At 49.0% G+C, this 27,233-nt stretch overlaps 1 protein-coding gene and 1 long non-coding RNA gene across 3 annotated transcripts in view; one reads left to right on the top strand and one right to left on the bottom strand.

The window, feature by feature from the left end:
- GRIK4 (glutamate ionotropic receptor kainate type subunit 4) overlaps positions 1-27,233 on the bottom strand; it is a 337,584-nt gene that overhangs the window by 157,935 nt on the left and 152,416 nt on the right. For both annotated transcript variants that reach the window (XM_017523559.2, XM_037736753.1), the window contains exons 4-6: positions 21,477-21,574; positions 17,066-17,231; positions 4,291-4,469 (exon numbers count right to left, since the gene is read on the bottom strand). In XM_017523559.2, the coding sequence (XP_017379048.1) occupies positions 4,291-4,469; positions 17,066-17,231; positions 21,477-21,574 (443 nt within the window). The remainder of the gene's footprint in view (positions 1-4,290; positions 4,470-17,065; positions 17,232-21,476; positions 21,575-27,233) is intronic.
- Positions 17,850-25,575, top strand: LOC119470339. Its single transcript, XR_005199231.1, has 3 exons — positions 17,850-18,004; positions 21,493-21,620; positions 25,442-25,575. It is a non-coding gene; the product is annotated as an uncharacterized LOC119470339 (long non-coding RNA).

Here is a 27,233-nt window from a genome sequence, read left to right as displayed (position 1 = left end):
ACCGTTTAGTATGTGCCAGGCACTCTCAAGCATTCTACATGGAATAACTCTATGAGGTTGGCACTATTATTCCTCCCCAACCCCATTTTACAGCTGAGGAAACTGACACAACAAAAGGCTAAGTGACTTGTACAAGATCATGTGTCTCATTAACGGAAAAGATAAAAGCAAATCCAGGCAGCCTAACTTCACTGCTTTTATCCAAACTATACTCCCACTTCACGACTGCGAAATTGATGGAACCACAAACACAACTCTCTTCAGGGCCCTGGCATAGATAAGAGAGTCCACAGGTTGTAGTAATGCAAATTAACTCCACTCCATCAGAGTGCAGGGGAGACTCATAAGGGTGTTCTTGAATCTGCAGTAACGTAGGAAACAAGTGACTCATTTGCAAACTTGGGTCCTTTATTCGTTGTAAGGAGTCAGTTGCCTGTGACATGCCTCTCCCTTGATCACAGCGCACCAGTGTGGCATCATTCCACAGTTGAGAATTGCTACATCAGAAGAGTCTCCCTTTTGTCTGATCATAAATACCCCTAGCCAATCTTCCCTGTCAGTGTGCCCGGCTTTGAGACAGGTGCTATAGAAACTGACAGGTAGATCAGGTAAATAACAAGTCCCACTCTCTCCAGGGCCCTCATCCCTCCTGACAGTTGGTTAGATTTTCATAATGTATCCTGCAGCCCTGGGGCACTGGAAGACCGTTTTTTTCATGACTATTGGGGTGGATGGAGTAGAAACCAGACCAAGGATGACTACATTTTTCCTCTCACATAGTGTTTAACTCCCAAGGAACTCAAATTATTTTGTGGGCATTCTTTTTTTTTTTTTCTTTGAGTCAAAGTCTCACTCTGTCACCCAGGCTGGAGTGCAGTGGTGCGATCTTGGCTCACTGCAACCTCCGCCTCCCAGGTTAAAGCAATTCACCTGCCTCAGGCTCCCAGTAGCTGAAATTACAGGCACCCGCCACCATGCTGGCTAATTTTTGTATTTTTAGTAGAGACGGGGTTTTGCCACATTGGCCAGGCTGGTCTTGAACTTCTGACCTCAGGTGATCTACCCTCCTTGGCCTCCCAAAGTGCTGGGATTACAGGCTTGAGCCACTGTGCCTGGCCATTCTTATAGGAACCCTCACAGGCTCCCTGAGGAACAGGCTGGGGGTAATTCTATCACAGTTGTTTCAATGGGAAGCTCAAGGGCAAAGGCTCGGTGATGGGGGCAGGAGTCTCAGGACACAATGGAGCTCAAGGCCTCTTTGGTGAGCTTCCTTCTTCCTCCAGGCCAAGCTCTATTTCCTCCTCCACTTTCGAGAGGATGATGTGGCAAGATGACCACCCCCATCCTATACCACACAACACACACACACACTCATGCTGTCCAAGTAAGAGTGCTGCTGTGTCTCACCCATGCCTAGACGGATGCGACCCACTGAGTGAGCTCACTGCTTACAGTGATGGGCTGAGGGCAGAGGGCCCAGGATGGGGCACAGTTAGGGGTTAAAATCCATTTTGTGAAATCTGCTGTCCTAGAGATAAAAGACAAGAGATCCTTGGTTTTTAAGGCCTGATTTCTAGGTAAACATGGAGTTCGTTGCTGGAACAGCCGCTCAATAAAGTCAGGGATTACGCTGCAAATCCTCCTGAAATCATGAGACGGCAGAGTGCTGACAGGCTCCAGGGGCTGGGCTCCCACGTGCACACGGAGTCTCCCAGAGGCCCTGTGTACTCTCTGCTCACTCTGCTTCCCATCCTTACTGAGGCCCTGCAAGGCCCTGTTGCGCCCTCCTGGAGGGAGGACTATGGAGCCCGAGGGAAACATGAGGACAGAGGTCAGGCCTGATAGAACACCTGCCTGCCTGGGCCACTGGGACGATGGCAAATGGGCAAAGGTAACAGGCTCTCCCAAAGCCTTGTTGCCCATTGATCAGTTTGGTTCCAAGGTCACAGGAGTTGGGACTAACAACAGGTGGGCTCAGGAAGGACAGCCCTGGGCCGTCAAGCAGAACAATTTGCTAATAATGATCACTATACTACAGGCAGAGCTTCTTTCGAAAGCACAGCCACAAACAAAAACCCACAAAGCACTTTTAATTAACATACCCACCATTGGCAAGGGTGCTATAAGACACCTATGTGCTGCTGGCAAAAGTGTAAACTGTTACAGCCTTTCTAAAATGCAATCTGGCAAATCATATCAGAATCCTTAAAAGCATGCACACCTTTAACTCAGTCATTCCACTCCTAGAAATTTATGCTGGGGAAATATTCATGAATACGCATAAAGATTTATGTACAAAGATGTGCACCCTGAGCATTATTTATTGTAGCAAAAGATCTGAAACAGCCTGTATCTCCAACAATAAAGTGATGGTTAAATAAATTATGGGACATCTGTATAATAGGAAATGATGCAGCCATTAAAATATTTGTAGAAAAATGTTTAATGACATGGCGAAAATGCATGGCATAGAATTAAGTGGGGAGAAAAGCGCTTACATCAAAGTTTCTGCAGTATGCCAATAATTTGGGGGGATATGTGTCTGTAAAGCAGAAAAAATAGATATCAAAATTTAACAGTGCTTAAATAGCTGTGGGTAATAGGACTGGGAATAATTTTTAGTTTCTTCTAGCACTTTCTTTTCTATACGTCCCAAAATTTCAGCAATGAACTGGTAATACTGTTAGAATAAAAAAAATAATAACTCAACATCGTATGCTGGGAGGCACGGAGGGTGGGAGGCCGGCCCGCAGAGGCTTCTACCTAGGGCTGTTCGGGCAGGCTCCAGCCACCGCAGGGCGAACCTGCGAATTCTGAGCTGCCCTCCCCATGGATGTTGGAGGGACTTCTATCTACTAAGCTGAAGCTCTCACTCCCTGTTCCCAACCTTCCCTAAAGAGGATCCCTCTCCTCCCCTGAAACTTAGAGGAGCTTTTCCACCCTTAATGACTTCATTGATCATAGCTGCAGGCATAAGAGAAGAAAGAGAAAAAGGAAAAAAGTAGAAAAATGCTCTGTTTCGGGGTGTGTGTGTGTGTCAGAGAGAAAGGGAGAGAGAAAGAAAGAGAGAGAGAATGTGAGTTGGGTATACGCACACAGACAGACATGGCTTTGGAGCTCTGGAAGATTACTATAGCAACAGGCTGAAGGGACAGCCCTCAGTACTGAGAGAACTCATTCAAATCTCTTATTAACTCTGAGACAAAAACGAGCTGGGGAGGGGCGCCTGGGAGGGAGGAAGCGAAGGAGACAATCATCTGAATGTCTTCAGCTCCTCACAGCTTGGCAGAGGTTAACGAGGAGCCCCGCTCCCCCAGTGGAAGACGGCAGGTTGTGTTTAAATGTGCAATTAAAACTGCATTAGAAGAGGCCAGTGGGCCTGGAGAGGTCAAGGGAGCCGCCAAGGAGCCTGGAAGCTGGTCCCATTCTCTCCGAGGTTCATGCCCGGTCCAGCCACCAGCTCAGGAACTGGCGTCAGGTGACTCTGATGCTGCCCAGCTATTTTCAGCTGTTTGTCTTGTGTGGGGCCCCCAGGCTCCTGACTTCTCTCTCTCTCTCGGACCAGCCTTGCTCAGAGTCCTGGTTTGCTTCCAGTGTGCATGTTCTGATGCAGGGGCTGGCACTGCCCCTCCGACTCCAGGAGCATAGGAGACACTACCTGATTTGCAGGTAAGAGTGGGCTGTGCAGGCTTGGCCCTGCTCCCCCCAGAGCTGGGCCCTGGATGCATCTGCTCATCTCCCAGGGTCTCAGTTTCTTCATCTCCGGGGTAAGACGTTCTACCTACCTCACGTCATTGCTAAGAGCTCTACGCTGGGAGATTGACTACACAGAAGCGCTGTGTAAACTATTGTGCACCACGTCAGGATTAAAGACAGAGGTGGCATTCAGCAGTACACACTGGTGTGAGGGTCCTATTGTCAAACTATGGAAACATTTCCATACCATTTGGCAAACAGCCTCTGCCCAGGCCCCTTGGGCGCCCCACCCTGGCCCCTCCTAGGAACCCGCAGACCTCTCCACAGAACCCTTACCAGGGCCCAGGTTTGGCAGCGTCACAGTGTCTCTGTGCCTACTGCTCTGCTGCCCGAGTGCTGAAAACGATATCACCCTCACCCTGCTTTCTTCTTTCAGTTTGAGGTAACTACCCATTAAAACAGGAGCACAGAGAGAGGTTTGTCAGGGTTCAGGTCCAGCCCAGGGCTCCACAGCCTAAGCTCAGGAGGACCCTCAAGGCAAGGAAGGAGGAGGGTGGGAGCTCAGCAGGGAAGGGGAGAGAGGGAGGATCCCACCTTCAGGAGGATGGTGTGGGACATGGAGGCATTGGCATGGATGATGATGGTGGCGGTCTTGTCGTCCCGGATCTCCTTGAGGAGGGGCGTGGGGTCCCGGGTGTCATCCAGCATGCGGACGGACAGCGTGTCCTTGGAGATGAGGAATTGCCGGAGCAGCTTCTCTAGGTTTAAAAGGCCTGGAGGGGAGAGAGGATGAAGCTCCTGAGGGTCCACAGAGCTGCCTCAAGAAACACCTGGGCAGAAACAGGAAGGCAAGGAGATGTGGGCTGGAAGTGGGGTAGGGGGTCTGGCCCCATCGCCAGCATTAAGGAGCCAGATCATAACCTGAGCAGGTCTGTCAGCCTCTGTGGGCTTCAATGATCCCATCTAAAATAAAAGAACATTCCTGAGCCCATCACCTCCCCTGTGTCCCTCAAGAACCTTCTTTTAAGGTAAAGATGGAAGCTCCCTTGGGTGGAATAAGAGAATTCCTCTTCCTCCCCACCACCCTCAAAAGCCGGACATCATGCACCGAGACCAAGACCTGAGTTCAGAGACCACCAGACCTGAATCTGCTTCCCCAATTCAAGAACCTCTCCATGTGGCCAGTTGTCTTGGCCTCAGTTTCCTCATCTGAGAAGTTAGAATTATCACAGCAGCCAGCACTCAGGTCCAAGGCAAGGATTACAGGAGGCCATGTATGAAGGGCTCAGGCCCGAGCCTCGGACACGATAAACCCTCATCAGTGTTACACTGGGCTCTGTGAGAGCCTTTGTTTTCATTTTGGAGGTGGAGGAGCAATTCCCTCAAGATCCCAAGGCTCAGAAAACAGATCTAGCAAAACACTTTGAACTCCTCAGAGCCTCGTGGCTGCATTAAGACAAAGTATTACCATGATCATAAGAGAACAGGCTTTGAACTGCACTCCAGCAGGCAAGAATCTGGGCCCAAAACAAAACAGAAAAAAGGGACTGTGCACTAAGTACTCCCCCTGCTCTCCTTCACTCCCTCCTCTTCCACCCACCGGCTATTTGAGGCCTAGGGCCCTGGTGGGAGGAGGGGTTCCAGAATGACGTCACTCAGACAAGAGGGTCTTAATTCTGCCTTGTCTTTGGAAAGGCATGCCAGCCAAGAGACAGTATGTGTGTATGGGTAAGGGGCGGGAAATGTGGCGGGTGGAGGTGATGTGGGGGTGCAGGAGGCAGAGTGTGGTCTCAATTCCTAAGGAAAGAGACATCGCGTAGGTGTTTGCTCCCAAAAGCAATGACAAGGGCAACATTTATCAAATGCTTATTGTGCTCCAGTTAATGTGCTACACATTTTACATGGCTTATCTCATATAAGTCCTCACAGCAATCCCATAAAGCACTATAATCCCCAGCACAGAGGAGAATCGGAAGGAGGACAAACAACTGGTCTCACACACTGGGATGGCGAGGGAAAGGTTGGCTTTCTTTTTTTGGGGGGGTAGGGACGGAGTCTCATTCTGTCACCCAGGCTGGAGTGCAGTGGCGTGATCTCGGCTCACTGCAACCTCCGCCTCCCAGGTTCAGGCGATTCTCCTGCCTCAGCCTCCTGAGTATCTGGGATTATAGGGGCACGTGCCACCATGCCTGGCTAAACTTTTTTTTTATTTTTAGTAGAGATGGGGTTTTACCATGTTGGTCAGGCCAATCTTGAACTTCTGACCTCATGATCTGCCGGCCTTGGCCTCCCTAAGTGCTGGAATTGCAAGCATGAGCCACTGCGCCCGGCCCAGGGTTGGTTTTCTAGCCAATCCAAGGCCCCATGCTGCTAGTTTCTGTACTGGCTGATGGGATGGATATTCAGCTCGGGGATGGCTTGACTACAAGCCCAGAAGACTCTTTCCTGCATAGGTTACTCACTGCCCAGGCCAAAAGGAGGAAGAGCATCTCATCCACTTCCTTGCGTTGCAGAAGGGTGACATGACTTGCTCAGCACACAGAGACACAGGGACACAGCTGGGACCAGAATTCTGATCTACATTTTCTGAATTCCATCCAACCCACTGCCCATGAGACTGGGCTGCCTCTGAGGACAAACTCAGCTGGAGGCAGTGGGCACAGTGCCCGGGAAGACCCAGAGACACGCGTCTCAGGACTTAGGGGAGGCAAGCCGATGCCTGGTGTGTGTCTGTGCTTTTTTTCACAGAATGGAGAGGGTGGTGGAGTTGGAGCCCAAGGGCCTGGCCTGATAGAGACAGAAGCTCTGGGAAGGTGCTGCCAACCCCTGTCTTCCTGTCACCTGTTCTGAGAAGGCTTTCCAGGGAGCTGGAGGCTGTGGCAGGCCAGGGAGAAGCTCTGGGAAGACCTGTTATTTATAAAGAGGCTTCAGAAACAACACAGCTGTGCAAACCACAACACTGGCCTTTCCTCTCTTCCCTGACAGGGTCTCGGTTGAGACTTGTAAAGACCCACTGCCACCGCCATCTGTGCCCCTCCCAGCCCCTCACCACCAGCCCCCACAACAGCAGCACTGATGTGCCGGGTTACTCTCTGCTGATCCTGATCCCAAAGCTCTGGATTCAAGCTCGGGGTCAGCCCTCCTTGGCTATGTGACCTTGAGAAGTCATCTAACCTCTTCAAGGATCCATTCTTTATCTGTAGAATGGGCAAAGGAGGATGAGAATTTAATGTGATCACATGAGAAAGCCCGTCAGGAAGTGAAATGCACTGTCTCGATATCACTCCTGAACTTACTCATCCCAGAAGTGCTCCAAGGGCAGGCACGGTGAGGCAGATGAAGAGTCAGGAAAGAACACCTCGGTTCAACCAGCACTTCCCGGCATGTCCTGAGTGCCAGGCACTGTGCAGACAGGACACCAGGCGGAGAAGATGGGTCACACACAGTCCCTGCCTTTAGGAGCGTAGGATCCCAGCACTAGCACCTAAGTTGATAATGAAGTTCAAATTACATCCCCGTTTTGTTTGGCAGCCTGAATTTAATCTTTTTTTTTTTTTAGAGGGCAGCCTCATTTTGTCCTACATGTAAAATGGACAGCATTTACCGCCTCTTCCTCAGAGATGATGTGAAAAGCTAACTGCTACCAGGTAGGACAAGGGTCTGGGTGCCTGATCCAAAAGACACTCTAACAAGGAGGTGGAGGAAGGCCATGGAGCTGGGGCACCCACAGTCTTAGCTATCTCCTGAGCAGGCTGTGGGTGAAGGCGCCCCACAGTTTGGAGGGGTGAACAAGGGGCGGGGGTGGCAGAGGTAAACCCCCTGGGTCCTAGAATGGTGCATGGAGAATCTTTGGAGCCTGGCTGGGAAAGAGGCCAAATCCCCTGGGATTCTTCAGACAGTCAATGAAATTCAGTGGGACGAGACAGGGCAGGCTGGGGTATGACAGTAGGATTATGCACAGCGTGGTGAGGCCTGGCAAAGGCCGCCGGGGATGCTTTATTCCTTTACAAATGGCAGGTGCACACAGCTCCCAGGGAAAGAGAGCCCCCCAGATGTCAGATAAACTGGGGATCTGTTCCAATCAATTCCCAGCCTGCTACCCCTTGGAGAGTTCTGCTCTCCTTTAAACAAAGAACAGCATCATTCTCCATCCCATACAGCATGCTCTGTGTGCTGAGACACAGGGCAGGGACAGGGGAGGGGAGGAGGCGGTGAGTCCTCTGGGAGGTCCACATCCCACTCAGAATTGCCTGTCAGCCAGTTGTTCCATTTCCTAACCTGGCACAGAACAAAGAGTCCAATGTGGGGACAAGAGTGCCAACCCCATCACTGCCAGGCAGGTTACTGTGGCAACAGCCCCACCCCTCTGTGCCTCAGTTTCCCTTTCTGTGGAATTAGGGTAATGACTACATTACAGGGTCATTACGAGGATGGGAGATACAAGGGGCTTAACAAATCTTGTTTCCCGCTCACCCCCAACTGCCCTTCACCCTGTCTTCTCCTTGAAACCTTCTCTCCATTCTTCAGCCTCCACTTCCTTCTCACTTCTCCCACCTCTTACAGGATTATCCAACCCACCAAAGGTAGCCTTGTTTTTTGTTGTTGTTGTTTTGTTTTTGTTTGAGACAGAATCTTGCTTTGTCGCCAGGCTGGAATGGAGTGCAGTGGCATGATCTGGGCTTACTGCAACCTCCACTTCCAGGGTTCAAGCGATTCCCCTGCCTCAGCCTCCTGAGAAGCTGGGGCTACAGGCACGCACCACCACGCCCAGCTAAGTTTTTGTATTTTAGCAGAGATGGGGTTTCACCACATTGGCCAGGATGGTCTCAATCTCCTGACCTTGTGATCCACCTGTCTTGGCCTCCCAAAGTGCTGGAATTACAGGTGTGAGCCACCGCACCTGGCTGACAGCCTTGGTTTTAAACCACAGAACGTATTTGAGAGCACATATATGTGCATGTATATATGTGTGTGTGTGTGTGTGTGTGTGTGTGTGTGTGTGTGTGTGTGTGTATTTATAATACAGTAAATGCATCAATGATTTCAGTGTTAGGTAGGGAGCCCACTTCAGACTTCCCTGAACATCCGCAGTGCAGGCAGGGTGCATGGTGCTTGCTGGACTGGAGTGCTGTAGAGACTGCGGGGAAAGAAAGTAACTGCATCCTAACAGGTCAGGGGAGCAGCAGTGCCAGGCAGGAACTGTCACTGTCTCACGTGAGGAGCAGTGCCTGACTTGAGTGCCTGGCCAGAGGGAGAATGGGAAGGACTGTGATGAGGCAGGCTAGCTCTTGGCAGACTCAAGGACTAAACCCAGGAGTAATGAGGAAATGGAAGTCATAGGGAGACAGACTCCAGCTCAATGTAAGGAAGAACCCTTCCTTTATGATGCTGTGGGCTGCCCATGAGGTAGTGAGTTACCCATCACTGGAAGTAGTCAAGGAAAGACTGAAGCCCCTCTTGAAGATCATTGTGGAGAGAATTAAACCAGTGGATGGAAAGTAGAACAAGAAAAACATTGACATCTTTCCAGCCCAGAGATCCACAAATTTTATGAATCAGAAGAGGATACTTTTTAATTCTCGGCAGTGGGAGAAATTTACATTAGGAAAAGTGCAGTTTAGTTACATTGAGAGAATATTAAGAGTTTTCAGGGCAGTTTGGCATTTTCCGATTGTCATTCTCCTCACCCTTATCTATTTAACGGAACTAAAGGGATTCACCAAAGGCAGCTGCCATCACAGGGGTTAAAAGCTGCTCTCTTCCCCACACCCCATCCACTTCCACCCCCACCCTCCTCTCCTTCGGGACCCATGGCCCAGCAGCAAGCCTGCCTGTCTGCCAAGTCTAAGGCTGAGAAGGGCCTAGGGAACCTATTAGCCTTGCTCAGGATGCAGCAGGACGGATCGATGAGAGACTCAGCAGGCAGGCTGTTCTGGGAGGAAGGAGGGTGGTTGGTTGCTGGAAGTAGAACGCAGGGGCCAAAAGGGGTGGGAGGAGGATGTTGAGGCAGGGAAAGGCACAGCCAGGGGTGCGCACCTCTGCAGGACAAGGACACCATGATCTAAGTGACGGTCTGCAGGGAAAACAGAGGACCCCTGTTATCAAAAAAATATTACAAAAATAAACACCTCTTTCAACCAGCTTCCTGCCCTCTCTACTGGCTGGAGTAATTCCTTGGTCCTGGACCAGCACTGTTCAACCTTGTGGGAAGTAGCTCATGTAATACTGACCTCAGCAGACTGTGATGAGGATTTAATGAGATAGTATAAATTCAATATGGCACACAGTGTCCTAAACCTAAACCTTGCCCTTCCCCTTGCCAGGTGCCCATGCCTCGGGATGTGTGGCAGTCGGACCTCTTCCACAGAGCAAACCCTGACTGGAGGGACAAGATGAGGGTCCAAGGTGTCCCCAGGTGGGGAAAGGGCACAGAACAAGTTCAAGTTCTGGGACGATGTATTTTATCTGCATCTAAGCTTGGCTCCAGGAACAGGCAGGGAAGGGGACTAGCGGGGCAGGAGGAGGAGAGGGAGAGAGGAGCCAGCTCGCAGGTGGTCGTGCTTGGTCACTGAGGCTGTCTCTTCTAAAACGGCAAGAATGGGTGCGGGAAGACCCCAGCCTCTGTGTTCCCATCAGCCTCCTGATTTTAGGATGTGTGTCCAGCTTGGGCCTCAGCTACTGGGGCCAGGCAGGCATCCCTGCTCTGAGAATAAGCTTCACTGTTTCCTGAACTCCTTCACATACACAGCTGATTTAATCCTCACGGCTGCCCTGGAAGGTGGGTGTTATTAGCCCTGAGAAAAGATATAATTGGTGTGGTGGGAGAGAACCAGTGACCGAGATCATAGGGTCACAGGTACTGGGACAGGCCAGGATCCAAACCCAGCTTATCTGATTCCACATTCTGGTTCCTGATACATGGGATGGTCTCAGTCCCCCTGTACTACAGGAAAGATGGTCCCTCACCTCTCTCTCTTCTTTAGGAGAGCCGGGAGAGAAGGTAGCAAGAATCGTGTAACCTTGAAAACAGAGTTAATCTCTCTTTTCTTCTGCATGTAATGAGAATGTTAATAAAGCCCATCTTACATGGTTAGCATGAACTATACGGTTTAAATAAGAGAATCTAAAATTTAAATGAGATAATATAAAAACCCTTAGCATGGTTTTGGGCACGTAGTAAGTGCTCTGTAATGGGAGGACTATGACCTTCCTGGTATCAGCACAGAGCTGCATGGTGAATTTTGTATCATGATGAGCAAAGGACCTCCCACAGGGCCTCCTGGGGTCGGCACGGGAAAGGCCCACTACCATCTTGGTTACTTTTCCAGGGCCTTGGGTATCACTGCCTTCTCCTCATCCTCCACCCTCACTGCCACAACCAGAGTTCCAGGATAAAATAACAGTAATTAAATGTGGTATTCTGTTCTGGGCACAGTTACTTTCCCATCCAATTACCTCAACAGACATTATTATTGCACTGTGACACAGGAGAAAGTTAAAGCCCAGAGAGGCAGATTGACCTGCTCCATGTCACACAGCTCCCAAGCGGTGGAGCAGCTTGGCTGACTCCAGCATCCTGTGGTTCTCTTTGGCAGCACATCCTCCCCAAGAGCAGGGACTGCCTCGAGATCCAAGTCTGCTCCTCTTCAGCAGCCTGGGCCACGTTTGGTGAACACAGGGCTGGTAGGAGGACAGGGCTGGACCTCGGCTGACTCTTGCTCCTGGGTCTGGCCTCGCCTCATTTGAAAGAGATCAGAGGAAGGAAGGAAAGGAAAACTCATGTGTGCCGAGCATTTCCACGGTGTGGACTCTGTGTTATTTACTCTCCAGGTCTCACCCTATTTAATCCCTTCAGCCATCCTGGGAGGGAGGTTTCACTACTGCCATTTTACAGATGAGACAACAGAGGTAGAGGGTAAAGTCACTTTCCCAGCATCTCACAGGCAGCAAATAAGTAGCAGATGTAGGGACACAGGCCATGTAACCACAAAAAGGACATTAAAATATTCAGAAAGAGGTCGGGTGCAGTGGCTCATACCTGTAATCACAGCATTTTGGGAGGCCAAGGTGGGCAGATCACCTGAGGTCAGGAGTTCAAGACCAGCCTGGCCAATCTGGTGAAACCTATCTCTACAAAAAAATACAAAAATTAGCTGGGCGTGGCGGTTCATGCCTATAATCACAGCTGCTTGGGAGTATGAGGCAGGAGAATCACCTGGACCAGAGAGCTATAGGCTCTATTGAGCTGAGATTGAGCCACTGCCCTCCAGCCTGGCCAACAGAGTGACGTCCTATCTCAAAAAAAAAGAGAAGAGAAGGAGAAGGAGAAGAAGAAGAAGAAGAAAGAAGAAGAAGAAGAAGAAGAAAGAAGAAGAAGAAGAAGAAGAGGAGGAGGAAGAGGAGGAGGAGGAGGAGGAAGGAAGAAGAGGAAGAAGAGGAAGAAGAAGAAAGAAGAAGAAGAAGAAAGAAGAAGAAGAAGAAAAGAAGAAGAGAAAGAGGAGGAGGAGGAGGAGGAGGAGGAGGAGAAATGATTTGAGCCACATCAGAAGATAGCAGGGAAATACACAGTGTATTATACCTGTGGCTCTGGGTCCAGCCTGAGGTCAACAGGTAGCTCTGCAGCAGAGCTGGGTGATCTGACCAACAGGCCCTGGGCACCCACAGTGGGGAGCCCTGACTCTCTTTGGAAGCCCCCCAGTAGCCAACTCCTCAGGCTCTGTGGGCTATGACCAGGAGGGCCACACCTGGGCTGCTCACCCTTTCCTCCCCCAGCCTCATCAGAAGTAGGCACTTGCAAATGTTCTGACTTTTTTTCCCATTACAGAAAAATAATATAATGTACAATATCTCTCTACTTGGTCCAAAACTTGCTTATTAAAAATCTACTTTTGGGAACCAGGAGAGTAAGTGGCATGATCCTCCATGGAATTATCTCCGCTATGCTTAATTTTGATGGCTGGAAAATAGAATTAGATTCTGCTCCTAATTCTACTCACAGTGTCTCTCGGCCCTGCATTAATAAGGAAGATGGAAGAGTGTTTCCTTCAGAGCTCTGAGTTGCATTTCCCGTCAGTCCCTCATTTTCTCATCCCTTGATTAGATTTTTAATCCTCTTTGCCCTTGAACTTCTGCTCTGCTCCACCTTCCCTCCTCTGGCCCCAGAGGGTGAGGACTGGAGTCCCTCGGCAGCCTCAGTGGGTAAGTTCCAGCAGATTTGAGTTGTGTACCTGCCAAGTCCCCTGGGCTGTGGGCCGGCCCCTGCTGCACCTGGAGAGGTACATCTGCTCCAGACCTCGTCTGAGCTTAGCTGTCCCGCACCCATGCTCGAGGGAACAAGGGCCCATGTTGTTGAGACAGATCTCTGCCCTTCACTGGACACCGCACCTGCCAGGCAGAGCCCACCCTCGAACCACGGCTCTGGGGCTGTTTGTGCAGACCACGAGGGTGGAGGCGGGCCATGGAAAGGAAAGCGCCAGCTTGAGGATCAGAGGACTAAGATAAAGCCTTAGCTTCTCCATGTACCAGCTGTGCGATCTGGTATCCCTTAATACCTCCGAGACTGTTTTCTCAGCTCTGGAATGACTGGGGAGGAGGGAGGTAAAACAGAGAAACGTTAAGTGAAAGTGCTTTGCCATCTGCACGGAACCGTCTGAATGTCAAAGAATGTCATAATTATAATGGGAAGAGCCCTGGGCTGAGAGGCAACAGTATTAGCATAGTGCTTAGTGTGTAGTAGATGCTTAGCAAACATCTGAGCAACCTGTTTCCCAGAGCCCGGAAAGAGCTGAAGCAGAGGAAACAAGTATCAGCCTAAAGAAATTTATAGAAATTATAAAAACTCAAGGTAATGGATACCAAAAATATCCTGACTTGATCATTACACATTTTATGCATGTAATGAAATAGTACATGCACCCCATAAATATATACAATGTTATTTATCAATTTAAAAATTGTAAAAAGTTCTCTATGAAAATACAGCAATAAATGTGACATTTTTTACTAAAAAAAAAAGCAAGCGAAGTTGCGACTAGACACAAAAGTAGCTTCGTATCAGGTTGCTGAGACATTGTAGCCAGCACTGAGGAAGACAGCCGGACAATCTTTGCCTAGAGATATTTGTGGGTGCCCTCTGTCTCTTAACAGCCCCGCTGTCTCTTAACAGCCCCGCTGTCTCTTAACAGCAGTGTACACAGGGTACACCAATTCAGTCCTGCCAAAAGGGGCTTGTGGCCGTCAGTTCTAGGAGAGAATCACTGAGCCTGTTACACCATTCAGTGGTCCAAGGGCATCACAGGAGGAAGGCCACCTGCTGGAATGCAGCGCTTCCCACTGTGCTTGAAGTGGGAACATCCTTCAGGCTGTAAGATCGGCACCCCTTTTCAGCTCATGGTCAAATGTATTTGAAAGAAAATGAAGCAAATACCTGTTTTGGCCACAGGACATCTGAGCATGTCCCTGCTAATGTGTATCGTCAATTTCCTCCACTAGGAGGAAATAGAATGAAGAGCTATCCAAATATTGTTATTATTATTATTATTTTGCCATAAAAGCTCTTGGCCCACAAAACACTTATCATCAAAGCAGAGCTGTCATGTAGAACTTTCTGCAATGATGGGGATGTTCTACACTTGCGCTGTCCAACACAGCAGTCACCAGCCACGTGGCTACTGACCACTTAAAATGTAATGAGAGAGACTGAGGAACGGATTTCTAATTTTATTTAATTTTAATGAATTCATAGGTACACTTAAATAACCATACGCGGCTTGCGGCTACTGCATGGGTCAACGTAGATCCAGAGGAAACTCATTTGATAAATACAGGTGTAATGGCAATGGTGCACTGGACTGTGATCCAGAGAATCTGGATTCAAATCCAAGCTCTACCACCTACTAATTATGAGATTGGAGGCAACCAAGCTACCTTCTGGGCCTCCCTTTCCTCTTCGAGAGCTGAGAGGGTTAGAATCTATGTTCACTGGTCTCTTGCCAAGCCCCCTTCATGGAAGCCCGCTGGAGAACTCCAGTGTACCTCAATTCTCTAGGAGTCCAGATTCATTATTTTGCCGTCTTTTTTTTTTTTTTTTTTTGAAACAGAGTTTCACTTCTGCTGCCCAGGCTGGAGTGCAGTGGCATGATCTCAACTCACTGAACCTCAGCCTCCAGGGTTCAGTTATTCTCGTGTCTCAGTCTCCCAAGTAGCTGGGATTACAGGTGTGCACCACCACGCCCGGCTAATTTTTGTATTTTTAGTAGAGATGGGGTTTCACTATGTTGGCCAGACTGGTCTCAAACTCCTGATGTCAAGTGATCTACCCACCTTGGCCTCCCAAAGTGTTGGGATTACAGGCGTGAGCCACTACACCCATTTTACTGTCTGAATTGTTTTACGACCATAGACCCTGCTTAGTTTTCCATCAATTCTGCTTCATCTTTGAGAACAGAGATTCAAAGATGTTGCTTTTTTATGTCTTACATAGAGTGGGAGGGTACGCAGCAGCCAGGAGATGCTCAAAGACGCCTGTTGACTGCCTGAGTGATGGACTAGATTGCTCTAGAACACACCCAACTTACTGGTGCCACTCAGGGTTTGCCTGTTGAACAAGGCTTGGGTTCAACTTTCTATCTCCACATCTGAGGGTCCCCAGCTCCTTGAGTCTAATTCCAGTTCCCAACTCCTTTGCCTTTTTCATGGATCTAAAACCAGTCGTTCCACAAGGGCACACCCATGATGAGAAATGCCTCTCCTCAGAAGACACTTCTCAAAGAGAGACCTTCGAGGGCTCTCAGATGACGCAGGACCCAGTCCGTGTTCTTTACCTGTTATAAGGATCTCTGCTCCCTTCCCCAGCCATTCTTTCCATCTTTATCCAGCGTGGACTGTAGGCTCCAACCAACTCCCTCTAGGCACAGCATCAGGATCCCTGCTTTCCTCTCTTGCTCCTCATCTGGCATACCCTATCTCTTTTCCCTCCTTTTCTAAATCTCTTTTATCCTTTGAGAGCCAGTTGAAGCCCTATCCACATCCCAAAGCATTTCTAGCACCCTATACTCAGGGACCCTCTCCTTCATGACTGGCCACATTGCACATTTGACACTTAGCATAAGCCACTCTGGGCCTTCTCAGATCAGTGGCCGGGGCTCTATTTTCTCTGCGTCCACTGCAGGGCTCTGGAAAGAGCTTTCCGCTTGAAGTGAGAAGGCCTGTATTTGAGTCTGGGCCCTAATGCTTAAGTTGTGTGGCCTTGGGCAAGTCATTTTATCTCCCAGAGTCTCAACTTTATCAACTTTGAAATGGGGAAATCCAACATCTCCAAACCCAATGGGTGGTCACAGCAGAGTTGGAACTCAGTTCCTTGATTTCTTCAGTAGCACAGAGTACATATTCAATAAATCAGTACTGGATAAATGAATTCATCTACATGCCAGGCACAAAGGTCTGGGAAGGTAGGTAGTTCTGACTCTGAACAGAGAGGTGGCTTCTGTACCTGGAGACTGCAGGGATTCCAGGATGCAGGAAGGACTTGAGAAGGCACAGCAGTTCAGAGAAGCCACAGAAAGAAACCCTAATAAAGATGGAATTGCTTTGCAGTGCAACCCACGGAGACCTGCAGGGTAAGCCCTGGACAGGCGAGCTGCACAGGACACAGGTGCCTGGGGCTCAGGCACTGGGCTCCAGCAGTAGCCAGTGGCCAGCACCTGTCTGACCACATGTGGGTGCACAGCTGCTGCTGGGAGCACACAGATGCACAGATTTGCTGGAAGGTGCTGGCTTAAATTAGCTAAATCTCATAAACACTAAATTTATGTTACAAATTGTCTCAGAGTCATAGAAAGCGCATTTCCAAAACCTGCATTTGCTAAAAAATTGCTTTATCAGGAATTGACCTTGGACCTTGTTCCATCAGCAAAACCTGCTCTCCAGGGGAAGAAGCTCTTCAACCCATCAAGTAAAAATGCATCCAATTTTATACATTCCCTCTCTCTCTTTTTGTATCTCCTTAACAATGAAGCTGAGAATGTGGGAATTGAGTTTACAGATGCAAAAAGGCTTGGCGGTTGGCCAGTCTCCTTGTAACCTAGTTCCCCTCTGTTCCACTCATGCCCAGGGAGTCCTGGCAAAGAGTACTCCTGGATGGACTCCCTCCTCATCTCTCTCTCTCTCCTCCTCTCTCTCACTATTTTTCTCTTTCTGTCTCTTACACACACACACACACGGATACATGGGCATGGGAATGCTCAAACCCACTGGTTATCTGAAGGAAGTCTCCCCTGTCTGGAGAGCACAGGGAATCAGGGCGAAATCAACAAGACCAGACTGTGGGGGAGCCAGCCGGGGGAAACTTAGCCAGCCGGGGGAAACTTACATTCTGCCTTGGCACAGATGAGGCAGGCTGTGGTGCAGTTGAAGAAGTTCAGGATCCCAGCTACAGCCACGCTGATGTCGGTGTTGCTGGGGTGGAGGTTCAGGGTTGTGAATCTCTGGAACTGGAACTTGACAAACTCCTCTGGGGCCACTTTGAAGTGAGGGACCTGGCAAGAGGAGCAGAAACGGACAGCAGGGAGGATGCAGGTGGGTGAAAAAGAAAGAAAGAGGGATGAGTGAGCTGAGGCTGCAGAGGGTGGGTTCTTTTATGTAACACCTTCACCAGACACCAACGGGAGAAGGAGCTCCCAGGCCACCTACTCTGTGGGAAGAAGACGAGAGATGACGTCCCTGATGACGCTTTGAAGAAACCCCAGGACAGAAACCATTTGTCCAGAGACCTGGATGAATGCACTGTGGGTCTGCAAGCTGGGGTGTGTGGGCCTGAGAAGGCAAAAGAATCGATCTTTATTCTCAGAGGAACTGCCTGAAGCTGGGCAGAGAGACAGTTGGCTCTTAAAAGCATAATCCTTAGAATATTTTATTACTAGTGAATACATCAGAGCAGAGATGGCAGAAAGAAAAATCGCTACCCTGGAACTAAGAGAAGAGTCCCTTCAGCCCAGCCCAACCAACAGCCCAGCTCCCAACAAACTTCAGTGGGGGATGCCCAGGGAGAGGAAGTGGGCAGGGATAGGCTCCGGTACAGACCTGCACTCAGAGGAAGGAAGCCCTGCCAGCCGAGAAACCGCCTAGAGAACCTCCGAACACAGCCAAATAAATAAATACCTGCCTTGGCTTGATTAGGACAGTGTCAGCTTCCCTCTACATCTATTACTGACATTTCCAGGAGCCCCTGCCCTGCCTTCTGCCTCTCTTCTCCCAGGAAAAGATCTTAAGAGGCTGTGATGGCTGGTTTATTGGCGGCTTAGGCTATTTGGTAGGTAATAGCAAAGTTAAAATGTAATAATCTGCTATCCACCTTGATTTTATTCTGCCACCCTCACCCCTGGTGCCCAGAGCTGAGAGAGCTGAAGCTAAGTATCAATTTGTATAGTTGTTAAGGCAAGTAAGATCGATAGTTGACAGCAGGAAGAACTTCCTGGGGGTGGGTGGATTGGCTTCCAGAACGGATTATTAAGAAATGACAGAAGTTTCCTCTGCCTGCCCTGGCCCAGAACGTATCCTGCCAGGAGTCTGGGAAGATGTTGGGATGGTCTCTGTAGGATTCTCCTACTTTATCCTTTTACGTTTCTGGGAGAAGTCAGCTGTAAACCACAGCTCCTCTGAGACTGAGGTGGAAGGAGGATAGAGATTTAGCAGAAACTAGAGAGAAAATTTCTGAATTCAGCTAGGATTAGCTTTGAACCATAGGGAAAGGGCAACCAGTATTTTCCAGTAGAAACTGAAAAATGCAGAATGGGGAAGGGCCTGGTGAGTTATGAAAGGCAATTCTAAAGAGTGAAATTGATCTGTGTCATACGGGATCTTTCTTCCTGCTTGTATTTTGAATCCCATTCACTCTGCCTAAAGTGAATACAAACACACCTTGAAAGGAAAAGGTCACAAAGGGGCTAGGGGGGAAAGCCAGACAGGGGCAGGGTAGCCTGGCTGGCTGGTTTGAATGTTAGAGCACCTTTGACCAAGGACGTCCCTATGTAACCCTCTAACCTACCAGATTCCATTAGCAACTAGCCCAATACAGCACAACCCATTAGCACCTCCTAGTACTGTGGAGCCCTGGGAGATACCATGAATCCACGGATCTTAGAGATGAATGGGAAGGACTCAGGAAGGTGATGAACAACTGGGTTTTGGAGTCTACAGACTTGGGTTTGCATCGAGGTTCTGCTGTGTGATTTTCAGGCAAACCACTTAACTTGTCTAATCATTAAAATGGTGATAACCACAGGTGCATCTTAGAGCTTTGTGAGGATAAAATGAGAACCTGTGTGTAGAGTATATAATAGTTCAGTACCTAACATATAATAAGTGCTTGGGCAATGCTCTTTCTCCTTCCCTTCTCCTTCCTCCACAAATGTAGGACTCCCACAAAGCTCTTGGAGTTGTGTGTAGATCAGGTGAGGGCTGAGGAAGGGGAGCTGATGGGGAGCCTCCAGCACAGTTTCCTTGAAGCCCACTGGGCTCTGTTGGGTCCAGGCAGGGATGGCCCAGCCCAGTCCTGGTCCTGGTTCCCTCTCTATGACAAAGATAGATCTATACTCAATGTACAATTGCAGATGTATCCCAGGAAGCCATCACCGAGGTGCGTGGGGGACAAGAAGAGGTGAGCAGAATGGAGAGGGGAGCAGCGAGGCAGAAGGCAGCAAGCCACGAGGGCTGCAGGGATGTCAGCAGCATTTAAAGGAATGGACTCCTGGATGAGAACTCCATTGCTTTTCCCTGGAGCTGGGGAGAATCAGCATAAGGCAGTTCAGCCTCATAAAACATTAAAATAGATGCATAATCTGAGCAGAGAGGAAAGGTTGCTCTAGAAGGAACATAACCAGACAAAGGCAGGTAAGTGTCTGGCCACTCCCAGGGCAGTGCAGTGCAGTCTGGCTGGCTGGTCTGGCACAGGGGCAGAGGAGTTGGCTGCAGATCAGGGACTTGGCCTCTGGCCTGAAATGCCAGACAGGGTTAAGGGATATGTTGGCTGAGATGAAACAGCCCCTGCACCCAAGAGGGGGCCATGCTGGAGTGGGGCTTAGGGGAGGGCTGTGATGCAAAGACTGTGTGACGGAGGAGGAGGGAGAGAGGAGGAACAAAAAAGAGGAAGCAGAAGAGACAAGATGGGGAACTGAAATCTTGGCAGCCCCACTTGGTGAAGATCAGAGCCACTGCTAGAATAATGACCTGCCATAGATTTGAGCTGTTTCTCAGAGCGTGGCAAGAAAGATGTAAATTACACATGAGGTCTAACTTCCTGGACCAAAGTCTGGGGGAGGCTGGGAGGGACTTAGCAGGACAGAGCTCCTTTGTGGCCTGGGCTGGCCTCAGAGTCATCTTTGAGGATATGTGACGGGGAAGAGGATGAGGACTTGTCAGCCCCACATAAGAAGGCTCAAGGGCACACTCTACAGAGACAGGCCCAGCTACTGGAGAGCAGGACCAACGCAGCCAAGACTAGGATTGCGGCACTTAAATGTGCACACAACTCTGAGAGTGGGCTCATAAAATCGGGAAATAAATTTTCTGCCCAAAGCCTCAGGGACTCACTGAGCCATGGATCATAAGAGATAGTGGTGGCATCAGAAGGGTAGGCTCCCAGCAGGCGTAGGGTGGGCAGAGGCCTGTCTGCCGCTCCTGCCCTGGCAGGGGCAGCTCACTGAGGAGACATCCAGTCCCTTCTGTAGCAAGTGGCCCTCCTATTTCTAAGAACTGGGTCCTCCTGAGACTAACGCTTCTGGAAGGCTGAACCTCCAGGCCTCTAGGGCAGAGGCAAGACTGAGCCTTCCTTCTGTGTCTGTCACCCCACCCCCACCCAGCTCCTGACCTCATGCCTGACCACCAAGCTCCATCTGCCCCCTAAGTACCTGGCAGGAAGGCCCTTGGGACAGACAGGGACTAAGGGATCACTTTCTCATTGTCTCCCGAGGGCATATCTGAAAGGAAAGGATTGATGGATCCAGGAAGGACCAGGAAAGATGCCAGCAGGAGACAGAATCTCTGAATTTCCGAGCCTGTCTTCTCTGGGGAAAAAGGAGAGGGAGAGTTTTCAGAATAGGGAGGGGGGCAGTCACTCTGAATCTTGTCCCTTACTACTTTTTTCTCTCATGGAAACAGAACTAGAGAAAATGGACTCAACACTTTGAAACTGGAGAGCCTGCAGTTCAAGTCACATCTGAGGAAGAATGCGCTGGTTGAAGAAGCAAACACTGGAATTGGTGAATGAGGAATAAAGCAAGATAAAATCTCTTTTCTAGAGAACTTATATGACAGAGGCTTTCAAGTTTTATTTTAGCAATAAAATGTGGCAATGCCTTCCCCTAAAGACAGTCTTCCACAGAATCGTGATACGTAAACAGATAACCACGGAGCTGCTCACGTGGACACTAGCGTGGACGCTCAGACTTCTGCCCGCTTGGCCTGCCATGCCCACCACCCTCTCCAGCCTATCCCTCTACCCACCACCACCAAGAGGCCGCTGGGGGTACCACCATGGGACCCTAAGACAGGGAGGAGCTCCACTTCAAATTCCTGCTGTCGAACACTTCCTCCAAGACGCCTCCATCCAAACATCCTGGAACGAGGAAGCCCCCTGCTTCTGTATTTGTATTTATGTTGTTGTTATTAATGACATCAACCCAGCCTTGACAGGCTCTTCCAGCCCTTAAGAATCACCAGTATCTTTGGACCTTGGGCATAGGCTCCAGCGCACAGATATTCCCCCTGCCCCACTTCACACTCACCTCCTTCTCTCCACAGATGTTGCTGATGATGGAGCTGGAGGCTGGGCTGGACGATGGCCCAAGGACAGCGACCACCCCCTTGGGGAGGATCTGACACACTGCAGCCGGCGGCAGGGACAGGGAAAGAAGCAAGGCACTCATCAGGTCGAGCTGGGGCCACGGCCCAGTCCTCTCCTCGTCACCCGCTGTCCCTCACCTCCTGCCCTCCCCAGGCCCCTGCTCCAACCCTTCCAAACCCAGAGGCTCTCCTTCGCCCCTGGAGGACTGGGCTCCAGGACAGTTTTATTGGAGTTTATGGGCGGCATTAAATGAGGAAATGACCCAGGTTATGACAACATACGGCCACAGCTAACAGGGTGTATAAATTGTCTGGACTGTCCCCGAAGGATATTGGCTAATGGAGCAGACCTGCAGATTCGGTCCCGTGGCCTGGCCTGGCCTGGGGTGGGGTAGGGGGAGCCCCAGCACAGCTGTTGTATTAGTCCCCCCAGATATAAAGAGAGTCTAGGAGGAGGAAGGCAGGCAGGCGGAGGGAGGAAGGAGGGCAACGATGACACAGACAGGCAGAGGGCAGGTGTAGCTAAAGTCAAAGGCAGTGGGAGAAAGAGAAGAGGAAGGAAAATGGGAGGCAGGGGGAGAGAGCAAGAGGCAGAAAGGAGTCTCATCTGGCAACACCCCCGCCATTCACTTCACCCCAAAGCCTGGCATGTTCTCTCCCCAAGGCAGGGCAGGCCCCGTCCTGACTGACCAGCATGCTTGGGATCTGGCCTTCCCTCCTGGACTCTGAACACTTGCTCACCTGTCTGGGATCAGCTCCAACAGCGCCTTCTCCTTAGACCTTCCTGGGTTTATTTATTTATGTATTTATTTCCTGAGATGGAGTCTTGCTCTGCCACCCAGGCTGGAGTGCAATGGTGCAATCTCAGCTCACTGCAACCCCGTCTTTTGGATTCTAGCGATTCTCCTGCCTCAGCCACCCAAGTAACTGGGATCACGGGCGCCTGACACCATGCCCGGCTAATTTTTGTATTTTTAGTAGTGACGAGGTTTCACCATGTTAGTTGGACTGACCTCAAGTGATCCGCTTTGCCTTGGCCTCCCAAAGTGCTAGGATTACAGGTGTGAGCCACTGGGCCCAGCCAGGGTTCATTTAGATGGAATTAAACCTGCCTCAGGCTCCCAAGGCCAGGGGTTCATGCCTCTAGTCTAAGACGCTGTGTCTATTTCAGTTTGTTGTTGAGAACTCTCTCTCACTAGATTTGAAACCTCTTAAAGATAGGAAGTGAGCCACATTTATCTTCCAATCCACTCTTTTCATCTCCTCAGTGGCCAGCACAATGTCTTCTAGATGGTAGGAGCCCACTTCAGATTTGTCGAGTGAATGTGTGAAGGAATGGGATGTGTAATCAGAAGAGGGGAAGAGAATCTAAGATTTTAACATGCTAGAGACTGAGAAAGGGAAGGATGGGAGAAAGAGGGCAACACAGGGAGGGAGGACAGGAGATAATTCTCAGTGCACACACTGTGGTTTCAGAGCCAAGGAGCCAGTCCTCGGAAAATGCAGTTGAGGTTCCCCATTGCATCCTTGTCTGCAAAATGCAAGGCTGTTCTCCATACATATTTTCTTCCAAATTGTATTAGGACTCAGACAGAGCAATTTCCCAGAGGTAGGAACTGAGGTTAAGGGACTAGTGCAAGATTGCTGGTTGAGCCAGCTGCAAAGCCACTCCTGCCATGTGGATGCTCTTTCTCCTGGGTTAGAATCCAACATAGTCAGGTGATCTCCTCAACAGGGCACAGGCAGCAAGACAGAAGGGTTCAAATCCCAGCACTGCAGTTTGCCATATGAACTACAGGTCTCAGAGTCTTCTCTTAGCCTCTGGCTTAGGCAGGCATCCCACAACATCCCAAATCACAGCTGGCTGAGATGCTGCAGGAAAAGGGCACCTGAGGAGGACCCATCAGTAGTAAGTCTGGCACAAGCAGTGATGATCAGGTTTTATCTCTGAAGAGCCTCTTCAAAGTCCAAGCTATTTCCATGTGAGTTATCTCACGTGACATCAGCCACCTTAACTCTTACAGCCTGCTAGATGTTTCAAGTTCATTATCCCATCAGACCCCTACAAATGCCCCAGACGAGTGGGGCTTTATCTCCTCAGTTTACTGGTAAGGACACAGCACCCTAGAGATGTGAAGTGCCTCTGCTCTGGTCACACACCTAATCAAGGCCAGAGCTGGCATTTGGATTCAAGTCTCCTGACCCGCGTCCAGGGTTCATGCTCCTGTGTCATAGCCACTAATTTTGTCTGCACTGTGCCCTGCACCAGCCACTCCTACACCCAGCTCTTCTCAGCCTCTTACAGTGGAGCTTCCCCCGAGCCACCTCGTCTACTGAATCCACCTTATCCAAGGTCACCATGACCTGTTATCCCTTCTCATCCCGTTCTCTTTTTGCAGCACTTGTTCTGATAGCATTGTTCTTTAGAATGTCCTAACGCCGTCCAACCTGGATCCTCCTCCAGTTCTCTGGTCGGTCTTTCTCTCATTGCTGACTCCTCTTCCTTCTCCCACCCACTAAATCCAGGCTTTACCCATGATTCATTTTTCCTGGGCCATTTTACCATTGCCTACAGCCTCCACCCTTGTCTCTACCCAGATGACCCTGCACTCTCACCTATGTGCTGGGTTACAAAGTCAAGTTCAGCCATCTCCTGGACCACGCCCTCTGGAGTCTCACACTCAGCCCTGTAAGAGCTTGGAGTCTGACGCACAGCTGTCTGGGTTTGAGGCTCCATCACTTACTAGCTGTGAGACCTTGAGCAAATTACCAAACCTCTGGGTCTGTTTTCTCATCTATGAGACACTAACAGCACCTCTCTCATAAGGTTGCTGTGAGAATTGGAGTGAATTAATACTTAACACTTAGAATCATACCTGACGTGCTACATGACCCTTTTCCTATTATCCCCACCATAGCAGATTTGTTATACATTTTTTCACAATCTGATTGGATCTTCATAATTCTATGAAGAAAATTCATTGTTATCTCCACTTTACAGCTGGGGAAACTGAGGCCTAGAAAGTTTAAGTAACTTGTTCTAGATCACACAGGTAATATAAGGTCGGAGTGGGCTTGAACATGGAGATCCACCTGGCACTAAAGCCAGTGAACCCCCCCTCTACTTCACTCCTCTTAGCTCGTCCAGCTCAAAGCCACGGTCATGGTTGCCTCTTTCTTGCCTTCCCTCACTAAAGCTGTTCACCTGCTTTACCAGCCAGGGGCCAGATTCCGACCACCTGACCTGCTCAGTCCCTGCCAGTCCTTCCTATGTCCACTGCCACGATTCCAGGTCAACCCTACTTTATGACCTGCCCTCCTAAGGCATCTCTCTGTCTCCAGGATTCTTCATTTCCAATCCATTCTTTAAACGGTGGGGCGAATTATAGTCCTAAAACATAGATGAGAGTGCTCCTCCAAGGCAGGGAACCTGTCACATTTACGTCTGTGTCCTCCGTACTTAGAACAAGGCCATGTGCCTAATAAACAGTTGCTGTACCACCCTGAAGCCCACTCAACACCTTCCATGGAAAACTGGAAATAAACTAAATGTATAATCATAAGGGAATGGCTATAGAAATGTAGGTTGGATGCCCAAGTGGAATATTACTTAGGCATTTAAAATACTTATGAACGGTTTATAACAGTATTAAAAATATTTATGTAATAATATTAAGGGACGGAAGCAGAATATAAAATTATATGTATATCTATATGAAGGCTACAACTAAGCAACTACAGAGAATAGTTATACACTGAGGAATGATTATAAGATGATGTTATTAAAGACAACATTTACTGAATGTTAATTATGGCCTATTTGATGCACCCTTATGGGAACTGACTTATTTAATTCCAAAAGCAACTTGATGAAATAGGTAGCATTACTGTCATTCTCATCTTACAGATACAAAAACAAGACAGAAACATTGAAAAGCAGAGTCAAGATTCAACAGCTCCATCCAACACCCCAGGGACCAGCCCCTTAACCACTGTACCACACAGCCATCCCCAGCAAATGGCAATTAACTGGGATGTTTGTAGATCGCCTTGGCCATTGGAACACTGAGTTATTTTCTTCCCTTTTTTCATTTCATTACTTTCTATAATGAGCATGTATTCCTTTTTAGAACACATTATAAAAAATACAATGCTATAATAAAAGCATTCTTTTGATGAGCAAGTAAAATTCGAGTGACTCTGGTCTCCTTAAGGTCCTATCTTTGCAGCCCCTTCTCCCACTGTGCCATCCCCCGCTGCATGCCAGCTCACCTACAACATACTCAGTACATATTTTCCTGCCTGATCCTCTTCTCAAATGATGATCTCTAGACCAGGGGTTCTTAACCTGTAGCCTGGGTCTGTGGGTAGAAGTCAGGGGTTTGTGAACACTTGCGGGGAGAATTACATCATTCTTTTCTCTAACCCCTAAGTGAAATGTAGCATTTCCTTACATTTTGAATATAGGCAATAAAAATAGCACCTGTGACTGTTTCCCACAGAAATCACCAGGTTTTCACGTCACACTACAGTGCTAAGGGGATCTTGAAATACCAGCTATATTCATTATTACTTCACAATTATGGTAGCAGTTAGACTCGGTGCAGGGCTTGGCTATTTAATATATTAATGAAGAAGCATGTATATTAGTATATCACTATTAAAATATAACTTCATTTCCATATAACTGGTTTCCATGGTCATCCTATCCATTTTATTGGATTTTTGTTTTTTATTTTCTACCCTTTATTAATAAATATGTTTTTATTTATTTAAAAACATTTTTCTGAGAAGAGATTCATTAGCATCTCTAGACTACCAGGGTCTAGGACGTCTCTTGCCCTTCTGCCTAGCAAACTCCTACTCATACTTCAGCACCCAGCTCAGATCTTGCTCCTGGGCCAGAAGGCATCTCTCCTTCCTATATTCACAGCATGCTGTGGCCCTGAGGTAGCTGCCTTTAGGACACAGCGCAGCAACCTTACTTTCTGAATTCCTGGCCAGCTTCTGTCCCAACAGAGGAAAGTTTCTCCTGAAAATAAATTCTTATGGAACGCCACAATTCCTTATTCCCAATTCCAAAGTCCGAAAGGCTCTGAAACATGATGTTTTTCATCAAACTCATTTGTTGGCAAAATCTGATCTCAACAGAGAGATGTGAAGCTATTTACAGGTGTGTGAGTATTTGAATATAAGCATGCATGTGTTTGAGTATGGGATCATGGAGATTCAACTTCATACATGGTACATGCACCACACAACCCTTTTTTTAATTTTTTTATTTTTTGAGGCAGTGACTCACTTTGTTATCCAGGCTGGAGTACTGTGGTGCAATCATAGCTCACTGCAGCCTTGAACGCTTGGGCTCAAGGAATCCTCCTGCTGCAGCTTCCTGAGTAGCTGGGACTACAGGTGCATGCTACCATGCCTGGCTAATTTTCTTGTTTTGTAGAGATGGGGTCCCACTACATTGCCCAGGCTGGTCTTGAACTCCCGGCCTCAACCAATCCTCCCACTTCAGCCTCCCAAAGTGATGGGATTTACAGGCATGAGCCACCACACCTGGCCCCTCAACCTTCCCAATGTCTCAATCTGGATTCTACACACATCAGGCCTCAAAGGTTTGTGGGCCTGTGCCTGCCATTCTGAGCTTCTCACACACGTGTGCCAATGTGTCCATCTTCTTCCCCGGATCATAA

The sequence above is a fragment of the Cebus imitator genome, unplaced genomic scaffold (assembly GCF_001604975.1).
Source record: "Cebus imitator isolate Cc_AM_T3 unplaced genomic scaffold, Cebus_imitator-1.0 Scaffold28, whole genome shotgun sequence".
Classification (NCBI taxonomy): Eukaryota; Metazoa; Chordata; class Mammalia; order Primates; family Cebidae; genus Cebus; species Cebus imitator.
Note: the sequence above shows the minus strand (reverse complement) of the source record. Positions and strands in the feature narration are given on the sequence as shown.